Genomic DNA, 20155 nt, shown 5'->3' with positions numbered 1-20155 from the left:
GCTCCTCTTTCTCAACATCTCCTGTTTAAGGCAACTGACAATAGGCTACCGGCCGTTAACGGAGTGTCACGTTTCTCATGCTGCGTTTTCCTTCAACTGCATGCTTACTTCTTTCGTTTGCTTCGTTATCAATTTTATAAAATTTCTTCGGCAGCACAAGTTTTCTATTTTCGAAATATTCTATTCCTGACTTAGGATAATTGAATTCCTCTGGTAACATAGTTTCAATATTATCTCATTGATATAGTTACTGAATGATTTATTTACAGTCTCGCTAGGAAAAGGAGGTGCATTAAATAATTTCATACGTTTACAAACTACTCGTCACTATCCTTGGGGCGTAAACAGCCGCGTCGTCTTTCCGAGATCTTTTGAAAAGTATCTATGAACACGATACTGCGCTGAGCTATTGCGCAAATCCTCGGCCAGTGGACCACAGTGAGCGCAGGCGTTGTTGAACGTGCGGCATCTAATGATTCCTACTTATGTATCTACAGTTGCCAAAGCAGGCACAATCTGCAGCCCATTATTAAGCAAGTATTTGTTTGTTTCTTCTGTTGTCATTTCGATTTTACTCGCACCTGGTAACAACAAATATTTCGATTGAGTAAAGTATCTAACGAGTCTTCTGCTACCTGGATTCTCCTCTTGGGTTTTCCGGTAGAGATTATTCGGAAACATAAAAGCATTCAGATTACTAGGGTCGAAGAGATTAAAAGCTTCGACACACGTTTCTGTGCCGTGCACAAAAATATCGACGTAAATTTTTCTTCGACGTTGTTAATACAATGATCGTGATGATCCAATTGGTATTGACAACGATGCTGCTGTTCGGCTGTCCGCTGCTGCTATGATGATGAGAAATATTGAAAAACTTGAGGTTGTTATTAGCAATCAACTTAAGTATGCAACCGATTTTTACCTTCTTCAATTTGGCAGAGCTGAAGGCGTAGCTGACACAGCTCCTGATGTTCCTCCAATTCACTCCTCGAGCGTGGATCACGGACTTCCCCAGAATAGGGTGCATTTGGTCGGTCATCATAGTGAGCTGAAATAATTGCTTCGTATTATTCCAAGTGGGCGATCGTCAAGTTTTTAAGAATGAACAGCATTCGAATCGCAACCACCTCTTGCAAGATTTCACGCCCAATATTTATGGGAACGTAAATTGGAACCTAAAATCTAAGAGTTGCACGCAGATGCCAGTAATGATGCGGCTATTAAATAAACCTCAAAATACAAGGTTTAAATTTTTTTTCTGGTCGTGTTTTCGACCACTCGAACTCCAAATCAGAATGGCTGATCATTTCAAGTAATAAAACCATTAGAGGATATGCAATCTTAATTGAAGAATAAAGCGGCTGTCCCCAGATGCAAATATGAAAGTGCTCCTAACAACAACTTTCCCCACAAAAAACCAGATGCAAATAAGAAAGTGCCCCTAACAACAACTTTTTCCACAAAAAAACGATTGATTGATTGCAGGGTGTAACGCGCCGACGCCACGCAGGCGATGAGGCGCGCCGTAGTGGAGGGCTCCGGATTAATTTTGACCACCTGGGGGTCTTTAACGTGCGCCTAAATCTGGTACACACGGGCGTATTTGCTTTTCGCCTCCATGAGAAAAGCGGCCGCCGCGGCCGGGAATCGAAACCATGACCTCGTGGTCAGCAGCAGAACTACTTAGCCACTGAGCCACCGGGGCGGGTCTCATACACAAAAAACAAACAACCCAGATTTTGGTCTTGAATCTTGTTTCGTCAACGTCAACATCTGTAGCGGGAACTATTGGAAATAACTTTGTAGCTGTATAGTTTAATACAGTTTGATTTTGATCACCGGCTGTCCATTTTTTTCTTCAATTTGTTTGTATTGGAAGTGTGTCGAAATATTTTATAGTATTGCTCAAAAATTTGTGCGTTCATAACGAAAAATGGGTAATTGTATTTTGTAACTTCTTTTCGCTTAGCTTACATGAGTTTATGTTCTGCGAAATCCTTTTCAGACTATTTATTCTGTTTAGCAGTTTACGTTATCTCTGTTCGCGTTGGCTTAGCGGGCGAAGGCGCTTTGCTGCGTAAGGGCGCGGGTTCAATTCCGGGCCGCGAGCACCGTTTGCATATGAAGGCGAGAAGAAAAAAAATCTCCTGTCTAGATTTTCGCGCGACATTGAAGGTACAAGGGATAAATATATTTTTTGAGGCATCCAAATACCGCGTACCACATGCCCCATTTGTGGATGTCTGCGTACCGCTGTTTTCGTAATGTTTAGGATCATCGGAAGCGTGTCAATACGGAGGGAAAGAGTACGCTTCTGCACCAAACAAGAACATACTACCGCGACGGCCACATAAGTGACATAAGCGTTCTTGCGCACTGTTTGTGCGCTTTGTGAAGGGCGACCTCACCAAGGACTCAGTTACGCTAACGGCTGCGCTGCTAACAGAGCACCCTAAAAGATAACCCTGACATCGATAATAAGATGCAGAATTCGGTGATAGCTTGGGAAAAGTCAAATACCAGGGAATAAGTATTAAGTTACAAATGTATTAAGTATGTTAGTTTGCAGCCTTTTTATCAGGATGTCTTGGTCACGACGTCTTTTTGGACAATGCGATTCTGTTCGTTAGGTCTTCCTCCGTGTATTTAGGTATGCGTGATCTGCCAAGAGGTTAAAAATACTTGGACAATGTCTTACTCACCCCACGGTTCGCGAAATTTGCGAAATTCCGCACATAGACGTGTTCTATGAAGTCTAGGTCATTTAGTAATACGAAAGGCACGTCCCCATTGAAGAACCTGAAAAAAATGATGGAATAAGGCGGTTTTATAAAGGAAGACGTCGTGTAAATTGCTGTAAGGGTTACTCATAAAGCGGGCCTTAAGACCTGTAGGGTTGGGAGCTTCGGCGAGGTATTTCCTTCAACTAAAAACAGCGCATCTCAAACATTAGAACAGATAAGGAGAACCCAAACACGGCGCTGCAAGTCACTAGTCACTACCACATTCAAATCGCCCCTCATGGCCCCAAACAATGCTGTATAGCTCTTTTTTGGCTCATGGGAAAATCTGCCCAGGATATCACCCGCAGCTCAGAAACAAAAGCGCGAAGTAAACGAAGCAGCAAAATCAGCAAAAGACCAAAAAAGCAGCAAAAGACCAAACAAACGCTTTTTTTACAGCAGAGATGGTCCCCGGCTTAAGCAGTGGCTTTAGCAAAAAAAAAAAAAAAAAATCTGGCGAAAACCCTGAGGAGCGTCTCGCGTTGCTTAGCAACCAACAACACCCGCGCTGGAGCCACACCTGCTCACGGACATGGAGGAAGAAAATGTTAGGGGGGAGCACGACGTCAGGCGGCCCAGCTTTGGCAAGCCAACCTCCTCTGACGCCGCATTCTCCTCTCCCCGGGCTCCTCCCGCGCAATGCAGTGTGGAAGATGCACCACTCTCAGGCCCGCGGTAGCATTTAGTGGCTCCGGCTGGCTGCCGGTGGAGGTGGAGGCGAGTGGCGTTGCCGAAGGCGCCGTACGAGATTTTTCGCCAGCGTTGCGCTTCCACCCTCGTATCGTGGAAGTATTGTCGCTGTTCAAAGCGACACGATACGTAGATCCCATGCTCAGGGAGCACCATCACGAGCTGCGAGCCGAATTTGACGCTTACCGCTGGAACCACGACCGGATTTGCTCGAACGCGCCGCTGTAAACATTCACAAGCACGGAGCGGCCTACGGGTACGTGGTGTTTGCCAGGTGTGCTTTGGCGATTGCGTTTCGAAATTTGCTGGGAGTTATCGCGCCACCGTCCCTTTACATCATAGCGCTGTAACGAGTGTCCCATCAGCTGAGAGGTGGTGCGAAAAGCTTTGGTTTCGCTCGCGTGCGCATTTGCATACATTCGCATTATCGGTGCTCCGGCATGGTGACACGTTGTATGTTCCACAATTGTCGTGACGACGTTTGTTTTGCTTTGCTGTCTCCTTCAGAGCATTAGAAAACAAAAGGTTCAGAACCACTGATGTTCGGTGTGGGCGCGGGAAGAAAAAATCATTTTCCACCTCGCGTCGCAGGCAGAACGCGGGCTGGTTGTCCGAGAACTGCTCAATCCGTGCGATAGGTATATGGGTAACGAACCTTAAATTATGCCTGGGAGGTGAAAAGATAAAATGACCAGAACCAAGGAAGTGAGGTGTGTATTGTGAAATAAAATGTGAGGCACTGATGTCGTACTCTGACATCTCCACTTTTGCACTGCGGCGGAACACGACACTTCGACTGCAGCGCACTTCGACGGATCCCAGAGCTCAATAAATAAAGATGTTGTCTGTCAGTCCCGTCCGAACACTTTGCCTGCACGATCAGCCCGCTGCGCGTTTAGCGTTGCAGGCAGCGCTGCGCGCAACGCCCGGACGGGGACTTGTCGCCGAAACCCGAATACCCGGACGGCCCGGCAACCAAACGGAAAGACGCAGCATACCGCGGGCAGGCGGGCGGCCGCGTGAGGCGCAAAAAACTATCGCTTGCCTATCACGTGAGGTGGGGCATCTCCAATCAGTTTTTCCTTTTTATTTTTTATGACTAGGCGTCACGATAGTCCCGTGACGCTCCCTCCTAAACTTTTCTTTCCTCCATGTCTACGGAACATCGACGCGACCCCAGGAACACCGCGCATGCGTCGTGCATGTACGCGCCGCCGCTGCACTCCAGCTGTGGTCAAGCACTACCGCGCATTTAATGCCTGGCATGAGAAACACGACAATATTTATGCATATGACCATGACTACTACTACAACAGTGCCAAGTGATGACGGAAATATGTAAACAAAACAAGTTAAAATTTGTACGAATGTATGATGTCTCATTGAGTGCTCACATTGAAAGAAATCCTGCAGCTTTGCTGTGGTTCAAGCCTTGCACGACTAAGTGCAAGATTCTCTAGTTTTTTCTTTGACGTGTAGCATGCGCCGCATATAGTGTTTTGAATTATAAACAGGAAATGAGTGACTCAAAATGAAAATCCCTGGAAACATTTTAGAATGCCGACTTAAAAATCAGTGCCATAAGGAATTTCGTGTCGTAGAAAATAGTGATAAACCGCTACTCGAAATGCTGCGAGCACTCCCTTTGTTAATGTTTCACTTCGTCGTAATTAATTGTAAAATCTTCGTCTCTCGTCGTTGTCTTTGTGCCCAGTTAAATTTAGGCTGAACAGTATTTAATCAATTAAAAACTTTGAATTCGCCAAGCGCACGTCGCCGCTTGGTAACGCGGATGCAAAGCGGCAGGTGGAGCAGGCATTGCGATCACCTCTAACCGGTGATGTGGACAGTGCAAAGGCCTGAACAGGGCAGCAAAAAAAAACCCAGAAAAATGTCACTTTTATTCTTGTAGAGAGTATGACGAGGGCACGTATTTTAAGTTTATTTTTTGCGTAGCTTTTGTGCTCTCCGGCTTGTTTTCTACTCCTTTTGTTTACGTGGAACGGCACCCCGTCCGTTTATTTTTTGTTCAACACAAAGGTTTTCATATAGGGCCGTATTCTGAGTGCCTCTTCCACTCCAGCCTCCGGTCGAGGAGGTCCTTGAAATCGATTTTCCCATGCATAAGCACTGCGGAATCCTCCCGTCAGCAGAGTGGAGGGAACAAATGGATCGGAGGAGGCGCTCGGAATACGGCCCATAAGAAGTTTACGCTCTGAACATTGTAGACTTGGTGCTCTTGAGCAATCAGTAAGCACCGACGGAGCCACTGGAGGCGTTGTCGTAATACCCGTTACTTCCTACATTGAGCCAGACTCCGACAGTACGTAAGCTCATGCTTTTGGAAAACGCGAATTCTGTCGTCAGATTCACCATTGGACTGAGTTGCAGGAAACAGTATGGCGTACATCTCGACAGGACCGTGCATTGTAAAGTTCTGGTAGCGCGTTCAAGTCAGCGTAATCTAGCGCTAACACATCTGCACAAGTGGAAAAGAAAATCGCGCCACTACACCCCTTGTCTATTACGCTTTTAAAGTGAAATCTGCTATACTACTTCCGGGTTCCATTCGCCGGCTTCTGTCATAGAAATCAGTCTTAAAACGTACTGTCTATAATACCAATTACGCAATATCCTGTTTTGAATTTCGTTTTTGTTTTTCTTTGCGTTGCACCAACAGCTTCAAAATACTCTCACCTTGAGCTTGCTGTGAATTTTCAACAAACTAAGTACGAGAATTTAGAAATACATTCAAAGACTCACCCAACAACACTTCCATATTTTCTCATCCACCTTCCCAGGACTTTGTAATGTTCCTGTACCAAGACAAAGGGAAACAAGGCAAAGCATTAGTATGAGTACTCGTATATACAAAACGGTTACGACTGCGACAGTAGCTCTTTTACTAAAACCTGACATTGAAAGCAAAATAAATTTGCAGCCTTGCACTTACCGATGCATGATACTCAAGAAGGTTACCACATATCAGGTTTGGTTCTGGTCCGGGTATGCCCAGTTTTTTAAAGTACGAGAAGTGCCTCTTCCTCCATCTATAACGAGAATAATGAAAATAGGTCTCATGAGCGCTACGGTTGAATTCATATTATTGAACGAAACACGCATATTCGCATGTGTTTTTAGTCGAGCGTAGCTGGGGTATGCTTGTTCAGTTGCTCCGGGCCGGCAGACACAAAATTGATTGTCGCACTACGCTAACAGATGCAGCAAGTGCAACTTCCACCTTTTGCATCTAAGGTATAGCAACTCTCCACCCAAAAGGAGAAGGAATACGTGCATTTTCATTTTCTAACAAAATGAGCAGAAAGTGAGCACCCTTCTTGAAAACTCCACAAACGGCGAGTTCCTGGCGATGAACAAGACGCCGCAATAGCTTATAAAAGCTGGACACTCGGTTAGTTTTTCGACATCAAAATATATGTCATATGTAGTTTTTATATTGTTGTTGCTCCCCTCAAAACATGTTTTCTTTCCAAGAGCAATAGGTACACTTCTGACAGAAAGATACACAGAAAGTTCCGCTCCCGCATTATCTGAGTATTGAAATAAGTTTGTAATTAGCACAAAATTGGTGTTCTTTTTACGCCAAGCTTGGCGTGTGTGCTTAGCCCTATTTTTAATTCAGAGTAGCGACAGAAACCGCTGTGTATATCAGAAGAGCGCAGGTATATAGAAGTTGAGGTCAAAAGAAAATCTCCTTCCACAATTAGTCATGGCACCCACACGTAATCGGTGGTAATTCTCAAATAAGGAACACTTCCGAGGCAAATCTCGGTAGTACTTCCCCTAAACCAGGGGCCCCCACAAATTAACGGCCTTTACAACAGATAATCGTGGCAAACCCGATTTCGAAAATGGGCATCAGTAAGTTCGCCAGACACTTATATCGTGCACACATCGCCTGTGGCTCCAAAGAGAAGACAATATGACGTTTTATTGCTTATTATTTCACAGCGAAGCTGATAATGTCTCGGTTTTTACATAACGTGCCCGTCAGTAAAGTTGTGTAGAGAGGTAATCTTAAAGCGCTGGACACATGTACGATTGGTACACGCGATTCGCATGCGACTGATCGTTACGACTGTCACCACGACTAGTCGTACGCGTGAATTTGAGACACGTGACATGAGCCCTATGCGCGCATACGATGCGTCGTCGGCGTCGCTCCGCCCACTGTTTTTGCTCCATGGTCAACTACGACGATCGCTGAGCTGAATTTGTAGATTCCGCGCGTTTGTTCGCAAGAAATGGATAGCAGGCAATCGTGAAGCGTTTTCTGCCATCGGAACAGTCCGCGCACACTCCGGCCGCGCCTGCCAGCTCGGCACACTCAGCGGCTCGAACCGGCTCAGACCACGATAGCAACCGCTTGTCGCTGCTCTACTGAATCAATGTGATCGTTAAAATGAAGTTCCACACGCGAGAAAGTAGGTGTTAGTGTCGTGAAAAATTGCAATCGTGAAGCGTTTTCTGTCTCCGGAAACAGTCCGCGCACACGCCGGCTGCGCCTGCCATCTCGGCACACTCAGCGGCTCGAACCGGCGCAGACCACGGTAGCAACCGCTTGTCTCTGCTCTTCTGAATTATTCTGATCGTTAAAATGAAGTTCCACATGCGAGAAAGTAGGTGTTAGTGTGGTGAAAAATTATGCTAGGGATTGTTGTCAGGGCTTATTTTAAAAGCGGCGATCAGATATCTGACGGAATGCAAGCCTACGCCGCCTACGCTGACCGGCGGCCGCGGCGCGCGGTGCGCCGACTGGCCGAGAGATGGCAATACCTGCGCGGAATCATCGAAACAGGCTACGCAGATCATCAGATGTCTTGGTCACCGATCGCGCAAGCGGCAGTTATAGCTTAAATAAAGTTCCACATGCGAGAAAGGGGATGATAGTGTGGAGAAAAGTTGTGTTACAGATTGTCATTCGCAGCTGTACAGATAGCGGCGATCAAATATCCGCTAAGATGCCAAGCCTAAAGTTCCCATCCCCCGAGCCGGCCTGAGCTCCCGAGCAACGCAAGCCGGTTGCGGGCTCAGCGGGCTCTCATTGGCTGTGGCTTCACGACGATCTCAACGACTGCACCACTGCATCTGGCTTGCCAGTCGCACGTCGTGAGCCTCCTCCGACCAGCGATCGACGCCAAAACGGGTCCTAACGATCAATCGTAACGATCAGTCGCATGCGAATCGCGTGCACTAGTCGCACATGTATCCAGCGCTTTAAGAGCGGAGCTGTTTAACCTTGAGTTCTATCTTGCGCCTACCATCATTCAAAGCTGGGCCAGGCAAAGTGGTGAGGTTGAAAGTGCTAGGCCAAGTAGTGCGAGTGCAAGGGACGAGTCGGAAGGAGCCGGTGAACACCTGGGGGGAGTGCGCGTCACGGCCAAGACACACAGTTGGGGGGAGGGGTGCGCATTGGGGATTGGCTGCGCCTAGGGAATGTGTATCCTTTATTCAACGTTTACCTGCAGCGCCCGAAGGCGTTATAGGCGGGGGATTTCAGGTTCTAAAAAAACAAGGTTTCATCCACAACGGACGCTTTTACATTTCATAGCCCATTGTACTCATGTGCTGTTTTAAGAAAAAAATAAATTGGCAAAAATGGCTGCCCTGAGATGCTATTCCCTGCGTTTTAAGGAATGATCCATTCGAATTGACAAATAATATGAGGTCTTGGCATATTCCAGTTTTATTATCTTATTGTACATTATATACAGAAGTTTTAATCGCAATTTCTTCTACGCAATGAAAGCAGCTCCCAATTCAATTCTCGTTTTATAGCGGTACAACTTTCCCGCCATTTTTGTTTCATAGCGGCACAACTTTGACGCAAGCTCTCACGCGCAAGTGTGCTTCTAATTGAAAGTATAGAGTTTCTTAGTAAGTCTACTAGAGAGCAAACTGCACCAGGGAATCCATGTCGCCGTGGGAGTTCATGGGAAGACCCCCACTTTTGGCTTGGGCTTGTCATTACAATTGGACTCTGAAGCGGCTTTTCGGATTTGCTTTCTTGACTACGCATTATCACGTCTACGAGATACGAGGAAGCCAAAATGCTTCCTGTTCGGTGGTAGCCGTGTTCGGTGAAACAGCAGGCAGTGCGTGATCGTTCCCGACGTTGGTCCTGCCGCAGTGGGAAGACGTATGACTGAGCATGTAATGTGCCGCCGCGAAAGTTTTAGCTGACAAAAAAAAAGAAAACAAACGTAGTTCGACGATACGACAAATACGGGCGCCGGTACCCGTCCTATCTTGTCTTCGTGCACGACTGTTTAACGCCACGGTTTCTTTTTTCTTCAAATATGAAGTAACTCGCTCAGCCACAAGTTTTGTTAAACGGTAGCTGTGGTCGGCGCTCCGGTTCATCATCAAGGCGCCATTTTCGTAGGCACGCTCAAAAACATTTCGAAGCTTTTTAAACAACTTACTATTGGAAATAATCGTAAAACATCAAAATCAAAGTCTCTAATGAGCTTGCCCAAAAATACTAACATTGTTAACCACCAGCTTGCTCTTCAGAATAGTAGGCACAACCCGTCCGCAAAAATACGCTTTACGTACTTTTTTCTTGGCTTTAAAACAGCCTGTCTTATTTTCGACTTATAGAACGCCTGTCGTGGGCCTTCATTATACTATGCGCCCGCCTTAGTTTCGTCATTGGCTTGGATAGAAACCTTTTAGTGGCCTTATACTCGAACACAGCGACACAGAAATGAACCGCATAGACGCTAGCGCCAGATTCCTCTCTAGCGCATATTGAACGAAACTCTATGGTCGAAAGAAAAAACGTGCGCTTGGCGGCATCAGTGTACGATCTACCGATCAGATTGGCAGAATCGAGAAAAATCAATTTAAAGCAAGTGAAGACCACCAGCTCCGCCGTTTTGTCAGTCTTCGCATCGCCATTGCGAAGGTGGTCAAACTTTTTCGTAGCCAGTGCTACTGTTTTGTGTTTACTTAGTAAAGGGATTCGCGAGCGACGGTTTCGTGGGTGTCCTTCCTGATTTAGCATGCCAATATCCCCGATTTACCCATTAGGAGCACATGGGGGGTTGGGTGTGGAGAGGGTGGAGGAATTAAAGCGCAGCTGTAGGCTTCATGCCCACACCGATGGCATGCCCATTGTACTGGCGGGAAATTTAAGTGTGGTCGTCTCACGTCCTATTGCGACCTGTCCGCTGTGTGCGTGGTCTAGCCCTTATGGTTGGTGTGATACACAGAACATAATACGCTGGGGACGCTTCCGGGAAGCCAGTTTTTGTTTTATGAAATAATATTGTAGTTCCGGTAGAAAAATAGAAAGCACGTTCAGGCGCCAAATACAAACAAACCTGTTTTGTTTCGTGCACTCTGCTGTGCTGGTGAGCCATCTCCAGAGAGCAGAAGGGCGCTCATTTTTTCCTCGCTTTTTTGTTTTGTGTGCAATGATGCTGTGAAAAACACCCGTTGTATTCTAGGTACCTTTCCTTAAGGCCACTGCTAACCCCCAGGGTGCGTGCTTTTTTTTAACTATGTTATAGCAGAATGATGAAGGCAGGCCCTAAACCTCTTCCTATGAGTCTTGAAGCGTCTGGCCAGCAGTAAAGGCAGTCATAGCACACCACTTGAGTAGCTGATGTTTCTGCATCTAAGCTATCAAGAGTGAGTGTACCAACGTGATTGTCTTTACGTTATTTTCTATCTTAACAGTGGTAGATGCCGTTAAAGTGACCCATTGCGCGTAGGTTTTGACGCTGATGAGAAAATTGAGACAATGTATTGTCCAGAACAACCATCCCACAGGTAATTCGAAGAAGAATGAAGAGTGAAGTTGTCGGTACAGTGGGAAATAACTCGAGATAATGGTCTTGTTATGGATTTAAACGGAACATGGGCGATTTAATTTTCCACAGAATATATAGGGTGTCCCAGCTATTATGCACCAAGATTTCAAAAAAGAGTAACGGCGTTACTCGATGAAAACCTAGTGCGTAATGTTTGCAGTACTGTGGAGAAGCGGATAATATTTTTTTCGTAATAAAAGTAATAAAATATTGTAATTAATTATCTAACTCGAGAACTACTGTTTTAATCACTTAAGTGTCAATGAGGCGCTTGTCGGTACCCACGAGGGGCATCTAACTGCGGTATTTTCACCAACGAATAATTGCATACTTATATATTCTAACTGATAAAGAAAATCCGCAAAATCCGAAAAATCCCATGTGACGGCGCTCCTGCGCACATCATAAAGTGATGCCCTCAAACAGGCTGCCTCTGAGTTAGCCAGAATGAAATAAACAAAAGTAAGAAAGAAGAAGTGCGACCGAGTTTGTGCCTTATCTGCACACGCCTCCCGCAAAACTTGCTGCTGCTGCTCCTTTCATGCATGCCATTATGAAGGCGACGCGCGGTCTCTTGGGGCGGGTGACAGCATAGAGTTTCTTAGTAAGTATACTAGAGAGGAAACTGCGCCTCGTAAGCCATGTCGTCATGGGGGTTCATGGGAAGACCTCCTTTTTGGCTTGGGCTTGGCATGGCAATTGGATTCTTAAGAGGTTTTTGGGATTTGCTTTCTTCACTATGCATTAACATGTTTACGAGCTACAAGGAAGCCGAAATCCTCTCGTTTCTGTGGTAGCCGTGTTCAGTGAAACAGCAGGCAATGCGTGATCGCACCTGACGTTGCTCATGCCGCAGTCGAAGGACGTATGACTGAGCGGGTAATATGCCGCCGCAAAATTTGTAGCTGACGAAAAGAAGAAACAAAACGGACTTCGACGAAGACAAGATATGGCAGACACGGGCGCTTGTATGCATCCTGTCTTGTCATCGTGCACGATTATTTAACGCCACGTTTTCTTTTTTGTTGTTGTTAAACTCGCTGGCGTTCCCGGTGCACCGGTTCACCACGAAGGCAACGTTTTGATAGGCACGCTCAAAAACTTTCGAAGCTCTTCAAACAGCTTGTTATTTGAAATAATGGTAAAATTAATAAAATCACAGTCTCTAATGAGTTACCCCCCAAATATTAAAGGGACACTGAAGTGATATGTAAACATTGCGAGATTACTTGCGCAAATTGTAGTCCGGAGTCCCCAGGCCATGTTACGACCACTCTGGGCGCGTTTACGCGATTTTATTTAGTAGAAAAATTAATTCGAAAATGTTGTCCTCCTCTCTTTACGCTCGCCCATTTTCTGCGGCGTTTTCGTGTGACGTCGCAAGGAGCCGAGCTCGCAATTGGCTGCGCTACTGCACGGCTCCCCGGCCTTCAGACAGAGTCAGTCGGCCCAGCGTTTCGTCCGCCGGCCGCCGACGGGTCGTCGCAATTCGTTCGCTCAGTTGAAACGAAGCCAGGACACGTTTGTGAATGGAAGAATGGGCCTTTTTTTACTTGGTTAGTTTGTACACTGTATCTAGCTCCAAGTCAAGGTCGCTTCACACAAGCGCCGCACAAGCGCACATGCGACGCTTCGCTGACTGGTACGCCAGTAGGAAAATATAAGGCCTCTTGAAGGCGGGAGAATAGTCAGCGAAGTCATTATAGGTACTGAGGAAATAAAATCCATTGATATTTTTACCGTACAGCGTAAAAATAGGGTGCGGGAAGCACTTTTTTTGCGCTGGGTCAGCAGCACGACTACGCATCTGCGAACGCTTTTCCGTCTACGAAATGCAATTGCTAGACGTGAGCTATTGCGGAAACTCGGGGGACGCTTACTGCACGAGCGCAATACAACAAATAGTGACCTAAGCTGCTTGAAATGGCAAAACTAAATAAAAGTGTAAACTTGTTGTACAATATATACATTATGTTATCAAGGTCGGCGGAGCCCGTCCCGTGGCCGAGTGGTCTGGGGCGCTAGGTATGTCGCCGCAAGTGTTTTGCAAGTCACGAGTTCGAGTCCCCGTGGGTACGTGCTTTTTTTTTGTAAGTTAACTTTTTCGTTTTCTGCCGATGTTTTCTACATTGAGTTCACCTTTTTTTGGGCTGCAACGTTCATGGCTCCACGAACTAGTTCACAGAACGGCGCAGGCTGGCACTGGCGCGCTAGCGAGTTCTCGTCGACGTACTTTTTTTTTTTTTTTTTGTAAGTTAAATTTTTCATTCTCTGCCGATGTTTTCTACATTGAGTTCACCTTTTTTTGGGCCGCAACGTTCATGGCTCCACGAACTAGTTCACAGAACGGCGCAGGCTGGCACTGGCGCGCTAGCGAGTTCTCGTTGGCGTGCTGTTGCCATAAGCACCGACTGCTTGCGGGCAGTGGGCACAGGCCAGAATGAACAGACCCTTGGCCTGGTGCGAACACGCTTTTTACGGTACATGCATGAGTGAGGCCGGCTCCAAATATGGGGGGAAAGCGCATGACATTTGGGCGTCTGCGTGTACGCGGAGGGCGTCCATGCACTGCGTAGGCCTCGGCTAGTGAATGCTACGATTCCAAGCCGTCCTGGGAGGCTTATCTTTATGCATTTTCACAGCTGACAACATGGCAGAAGCGCGGTACGATGATTACTGAGTTATTGAGAATGCCCATCCAACAACGTCACCGGTTGTGTTTTACAGAACCGAAACCGAAACAGAAACGTATTTGGTTGCTCACCTTGGGCATCGTCCAACCACGGTGCCCGCTCCTCCCAACGTCACAGCTTTAGTTAGTGCGGCCGCTGCAAACCGCACATGATAGTTTTACTTCTTTCGCGCTTTGTAAAATAATTACCGATTTGTCAACCGGATAAACGATGAAAAGTGTGCTAATTTGAGCCAGTCTACGCAGTGCAAGCAAAAGCGGGAGCTTGACAAATTCACTTCAGTGTCCCTTTAACATTGTTCGTAACTACAACCTTGGCCTGCAGATTAGCAGGCACAACCGTTCCGGCAAAAATACGCTTTACTTCTTTTTTCCTTAGTTTTAAAAAAGCCTGTGTTTGTTTGCCACTTACTTAATTGCACACTATTCTTCGCGTTTTTGTGGCACTTTGTTTAAATTTGCGGTCACTAAAACGTTTCAATCCAAACCAATGACGAAACTAAGGCGAGTGCGATGTATAATGGCGGTCCATGACGACACAGACGACCTTGATGGGAGCCGCATAGACGCTAGCGCCAGATTCCTCTCTAGTGCGTACTGTAAGAAACTCTATGGGTGACAGGCAAAGCAGTTGCTTTCAATCAATTTATTTGGGGGCGCTGCTTTACGAGGCGCGCCGGAGCGCCGTCACGGGGTTTTTTTCATACTTCGCGGGTTTTATTTATCAGTCAGAATAAATGAATACTCAATTAGTGCGTCGCTGAAATACCGCAGTTAGATGCCCCTCGTTGGTACCTACAAGGGCCTCGTTGACACTTTAGTGAGCAGGATAGTAATTCCCGAGTTAGGTAATTAATTACGATTAATTATTTAACTCCCATTAAAGAAAAAATACTGCCCGATTCTCCAGAGTACCGCAAACAATATGCACTAGGTTTCCTCCGAGTAACTCCATCGCTGTTTTTTTTTAATCTTGGTGCATGATAGCTGAGACACTGTATATTTGGCGCTAATTTATAAAAGAAAAAACTTCCAATGTGCATCTATGAGTTCTTTCATAGTTTTCATAGGCTGTCTCTTCCCCTTGCCTTTGTAATAGAAAGCGGCGTATTGACATTTTTCAGAATTCAGCGATTTTCTTCTTTCTCGTACGTGCAATGTGCATCTTTTTTCACCCAAGTCAGCAGAGCCGCGGCTTGCAACGTTTAGGCTGTGGCTTGTAGTTTGGACAACGGTTCTGAACATTCAATGAACTTTCACAAAGCACCGGTTCTTCATTCTTCAGGAAGTTCCACAGTCACAACAAGGATTGCTGGACGCGTTTTACGAGACAGTGACGCGAATTCCTTGCGCTAAACAAAGCCTGTCACCTTTAACGCTTCGGAAAGTGCTTGATGTAAATGACAACCAGCCATGTATGGCGCAACACAGATTTTGCAGGCGGGGTCAAGGCATTTGTTAAACGAGCGCACTTGCCTTAGTGCCTCAGACCAGACGATCCCGCAGAGGCGCGATTAGTGGGGCTAAGACGGCATAAGTGGCACAGAAAAACATGTCCACCCCAGCACCGTGGTGGCATGTCGGCATTTATAAAGGCGAAAGCAAGACGGGCACATTAGTAGGAGATAACAGTGTTATGCGGTCATCCAGCGCACGTGTCTTACTTTTACCAAAAGGAAAGAAGTCCAGTTAATGTTTGTGTGAACGAAATATTATGATTCCGATCACTGTCGTGCCCGTGTTAGTCACCCCAGAGAAGTCCATACTCCTGCTTCCACCGATGCTTGAAGCGTCTGTGCTACCTGAGCTTTATGCAATTCGAACAGCGTAAGCAACTCGTCCGGGCCATCGTCCGTCCAGGTGGACAGCAACCTTGTAGGGCTGGTTTAAATTCATGTGGTAATGATGTCGGGTTGCTTGTCGGATTCCCGTCGGGGAATCGAGGCACAGGCTCGGTCTTTTCATGCGTCTATCGATCCTGCTACGTATAAAAGTCCCTTTCTTTCCTGTTTTTCTGATCATTCGGCACGTAATGATGCGTTTCCGTGGAGTCTTCTTTGGGGTACTTGTACATGCTTGTCATAGGGCTGTTCGGCGTCGTCGTTGGCGAGTGTCTTCGTTCTACCGTCTGGGATACGAAATCTTTACGTTTTGCGCTAATAAACACGGTCACCACCGAAATCGTGCTTCCGCGATGGCAACATATGCCCGAGCGCTAGGTAGGTGCGTCTGAGGCTAGGTCGATGCATCGATGCTTCTGCATTTGTTCCTGGTTCACCTTCGTGCTTGTAGGCCCCATAAAGTCGTTCGTTGCGTAGGGAACGTTTCCTAATCTCTTCTAAATTATGCAATGACGACGTCTCTTTCGGTACTGTCACTGCAGTGTGGTCGCTCTGATAACTCGTTATACTCCCACAGTTATCGAACCGCTCCACAGTTTGGAGATTGCACTGCGTAGAATGGTGTTACCAATGCGTTTGAGCGAGCAGCAGAAACGGCTGCCTACGCTATGTTAACTGATGCATCATTTCCTTCGTTAAAGGAAGCAGCTTGTTGGGCCAACGACGAGGTACAGTGGGGTCCACTGTTAAAGGGAAACGGCGAGCGCGTGGATGCTGTGCTCCGCGAAGCGCCGTCGCCGAGAAGTGGCGAGAATCGGAGGCAGCCGGCACATGCGCATTGGCCGCACGAGGTTGGAGAAGCCGCTCTGTCGTCTGCTACGGCGCTCCGCAGCGGCGCTCAGCTTGCAGCAGCTGAGGGATTTCGCACTCGAAGCATGTATGTGAGCGGCCGGCCGAAGCGCCGTAGCAGACGACACAGCGGCTTCTCCCGCCTCGTGCGGCCAGTGCGCATGTGCCGGCGGTCTTCGATTCTCGCCACTTCTCGGCGACGGCGCTTCGCGGAGCGCAGCATCCACGCGATCCCCGTGACCCCACTGTACGTCTTCAGATACTCAACTGCCCGATAAAAGGGATAGAAACAGAGGAGACCAATGACTGGCAGGGGCTCACCCGCCTGACAATTCAGAAATCAGCAAAATTGCAAGCCGGTATCAACGTACACGCGCTGAAGATACGTCTGGGGATGTTCGTTTTCTGCGTGCGCTTTAATCAGTGTATACGTTCATTGTGAAAGATAAATCAAGGAAGAAAAAACCGAGAGTAAGCACTCTTTATAGAAATTTCGAGCTCATCATGAGGTTCTAGGCATCTAACCTCAGAGACAAAAAAGCGGTTAGATAAGCTACTTTGGCAATGCTGATGTCAAACGCTTCAAAAATGTGCGGCGTAGGAGAGTCGCTGTATTGCATTCAAATTTGACTGTGCTCTCCAGGAAGAATAAAACGTGAGGGTTCTGGTGACTGACGAAGAAAAAGTGGTATGTGACGGCACATTTGTTATTTCCTGTGAGAATTGGTGGCATACAAAATATTGATACCCGGAGGCATGACGAAACATTGAACCATGGTAGATGAAGCGATGGTTTATTGAGCAGCGAGTATGGCGTGTGCGAACCCAAGGCTATGCTACTTTCAGTGCGTCGTCGTTTTCACTAAGGTTTTTATGGAGCCGTACGCGATTGCCAGCTTCGTCATTAACTTGTAACAATATTTGCGTCTGTGGTGGCACCCAAATAGAGCACACGTGCTGTGGAACGAATTATCGCTTTCGGGAGGGCGCAAAATCGTTGCGTCACCAAACGCTCCGCCGGCATCACATGGGTTCACTGGCACGAACGTGGCATTTCATATGATTGCATGCCATTTTTTACCTTCTCGTTATAATCGCGCTTCAAATTTACTAGCTATACATTACAAGAGGGAAAACGTCGAAGCTTTGTAATCTGGGAAAAAGGGCCGCTCTTCTTCAGAAGCCCATGTGTAGCACCTATTGACTATAATGTCAGCTATTTGCATGCCTGAAACCTTATCTTATCTTAACCTTATCTTACAATAACAGTTCTCGCTTATGTATTTTTGGCTTATCTCGGACAACAAAACATGTATCTTTCGGCACGTGAACGCTGATACAGTTATCTATTTTTTGGCTGACAGCCGCATGATCCGGAAACAAGTTCCCAGCCCATTGTCGCTTTCTTGGCGTTATCTAACATCTTTATTTTTGCTCGCGTAGGTGCAGTCAGAGTCCTTCAATGCCTTTCTGGTCATGAAACTTCGCCGTCACGCTATGGGAGAGCTTCCTACGCTGCCCAGGGAGGCCGCGCTGAGGCGCTGGTGTTTATCGGAGGGCACCTAGGGGCGTGGTCAGAGCGCGTTTCGCAGGGAACGCACCACGGAGTAAGATAAAACAGGCACTCGCCGCCTTATCAGCAGTGCGCTTTTGCTTTACGTGTTGTGGGCGGCTCAAATGGACTTGTCATTTTATGCGTGGCGAAAACATTTGGTGCGAACGGGCATGCTGCTACTGCGTTCATGCCTGCCGGTTTGGCTGCAGAGCAGCGGCGGCCGCCCGATGCCCTCCGATCTGCGGTGGCGCCCCTCGCGGTAGCCTTTGTCCCCGTACGAAACTTGGCCGGGAGTTTCATGACCAGAGAAGCATTGAAGGACTCTGGTGCAGTGTACTCGCGTAGCTGCAACAAGACCCACATTCGACAATCGGCGCCCGTGCTGTCCGTTCTTTTTACCTCGTCGATGCTATCCAGTGTATTTTTACAAGTCATGAATTACCTAACCCAAAATGACACCTTACAATTTATTAATTGATTGATTGTAGGGTTTACGCGATGGTGCGACGCAGGCCATGAGGCGCGCTTTTGTGACCTTGTAATGATCTTTAAAGGGACCCTGCAACACTTTTCTCAACTTTTCTAGAAATCTTAAGTGCTTGCAGAACGTATTCACACAACACACCCAGTACTAAGAATGGGGGTTCGCAAAGTACCTCAGCCAAAAATTACTGCTCTATGCCCATCAGATAACTTGGAAACTCGCTCAAAAGATGTTCATCTCTTCCCCGTTGTTGGCGTTCTTCGACCGATCGAGTTCCGTCATTAAAGGGAAGCTGAAGCGCTTTCCAAAAAATTTGAGTTAGATTAACAGTTATATAGTTTCTTGCGCGCTGATTCCGAATATCACATTGAAATTTATCGTACATGAGTCCAAGTGGCATTTATCTTGCAAAAAGCGCGGCCCCGTTTGAAAGACGCGCGCTTTTCGTCGTTTGACGCCCCTGATTGGTTGCGCCCGTCATGACGTCAAAGGAGGACACCCTTCGGCCGCGCGGGTTGTCGGAAGCATTGCGAACGATCGCACGGTTGCCTTTGCGGCAATTTAGCTTGCAGTTTAATTTTCGCACATGACTGGAAGTTTCTTTTATAATTTCCCGTGCTGTTGGTTCAATTATCTTGGAGCTTAAATTTGCTTTACACGACAGAGAACCCCAAAGCAGTGACTGTGACGTCGACTAGTGGGTTCCCTCAAAGTATTTTTGAATTAGTCAACCAGCATAGGGGGATTTTATACCTTATGTTAATATTACGTACTGCCTTAACTGTTTCTTATTATACACAAAACCATCTATGCCGGAGATTAATGGGCGTTTTATAAACAATCTACCAGCGAAAAGCACGTACGTGCACTGCGCGAAAAAATAGCGTTCATGCGCTGTAAACTTATATGCGAGACACATCTTGCCGGTACACGCATAAACCAACGAGCAGACTCTGCTTCCGCATTTCCTTTGTTCGTTGTCGCCCACCCAGCCCGGTTACTCATCCCCGTACACAGACCCACACGCGCGCGCCATTTCGGCAGCGGCGCTACGGCCGCGCCTCCGCGATTGCTAGCTGCACATCGATGAGTGGCGTCTTACTGCTTCACATGCATTTATTCTGAAAACACTGCAGCATACTAGTGCCTGCTCAGCATTATTGGCTGTAGTAGGGCTTGATTTTCGCTTGTTCGTTGCGCATTCTGCTACAATATTACGGCCACCTCGTTATAATTAACAGACCAGTCGGACAAGGCAGTTACGTTGTAGTTACGTTACTTTAGGTAACAATCACCAAACGTTTGTGATAATGAATCGTTGGCCTGTTTCAGCATTTCTAGATTTAAGCATTTACCGCGATAGTCGGTCAGAGGCCGTATATTTACTCTTCGCTCCTAATTTTTTTAGTATCATCATTGT

At 46.9% G+C, this 20155-nt stretch overlaps 1 protein-coding gene across 1 annotated transcript in view; it reads right to left on the bottom strand.

The window, feature by feature from the left end:
- Positions 1 to 20155, bottom strand: part of LOC144168832 (cytochrome P450 3A41-like) — a 63011-nt gene that overhangs the window by 32382 nt on the left and 10474 nt on the right. The window contains exons 2-5 of the mRNA XM_077697817.1: positions 6427 to 6523; positions 6237 to 6289; positions 2703 to 2799; positions 923 to 1048 (exon numbers count right to left, since the gene is read on the bottom strand). Coding sequence (XP_077553943.1) covers positions 923 to 1048; positions 2703 to 2799; positions 6237 to 6289; positions 6427 to 6523 — 373 coding nt within the window. The remainder of the gene's footprint in view (positions 1 to 922; positions 1049 to 2702; positions 2800 to 6236; positions 6290 to 6426; positions 6524 to 20155) is intronic.

This window comes from Haemaphysalis longicornis, unplaced genomic scaffold (assembly GCF_048455015.1).
Source record: "Haemaphysalis longicornis isolate Haplotype H1 unplaced genomic scaffold, Haemaphysalis longicornis Haplotype H1 scaffold_2, whole genome shotgun sequence".
NCBI classification, from domain to species: Eukaryota; Metazoa; Arthropoda; class Arachnida; order Ixodida; family Ixodidae; genus Haemaphysalis; species Haemaphysalis longicornis.
The sequence above is the reverse complement of the archived record's forward strand: the minus strand, read 5'-3'. Positions and strand labels throughout refer to the sequence as shown.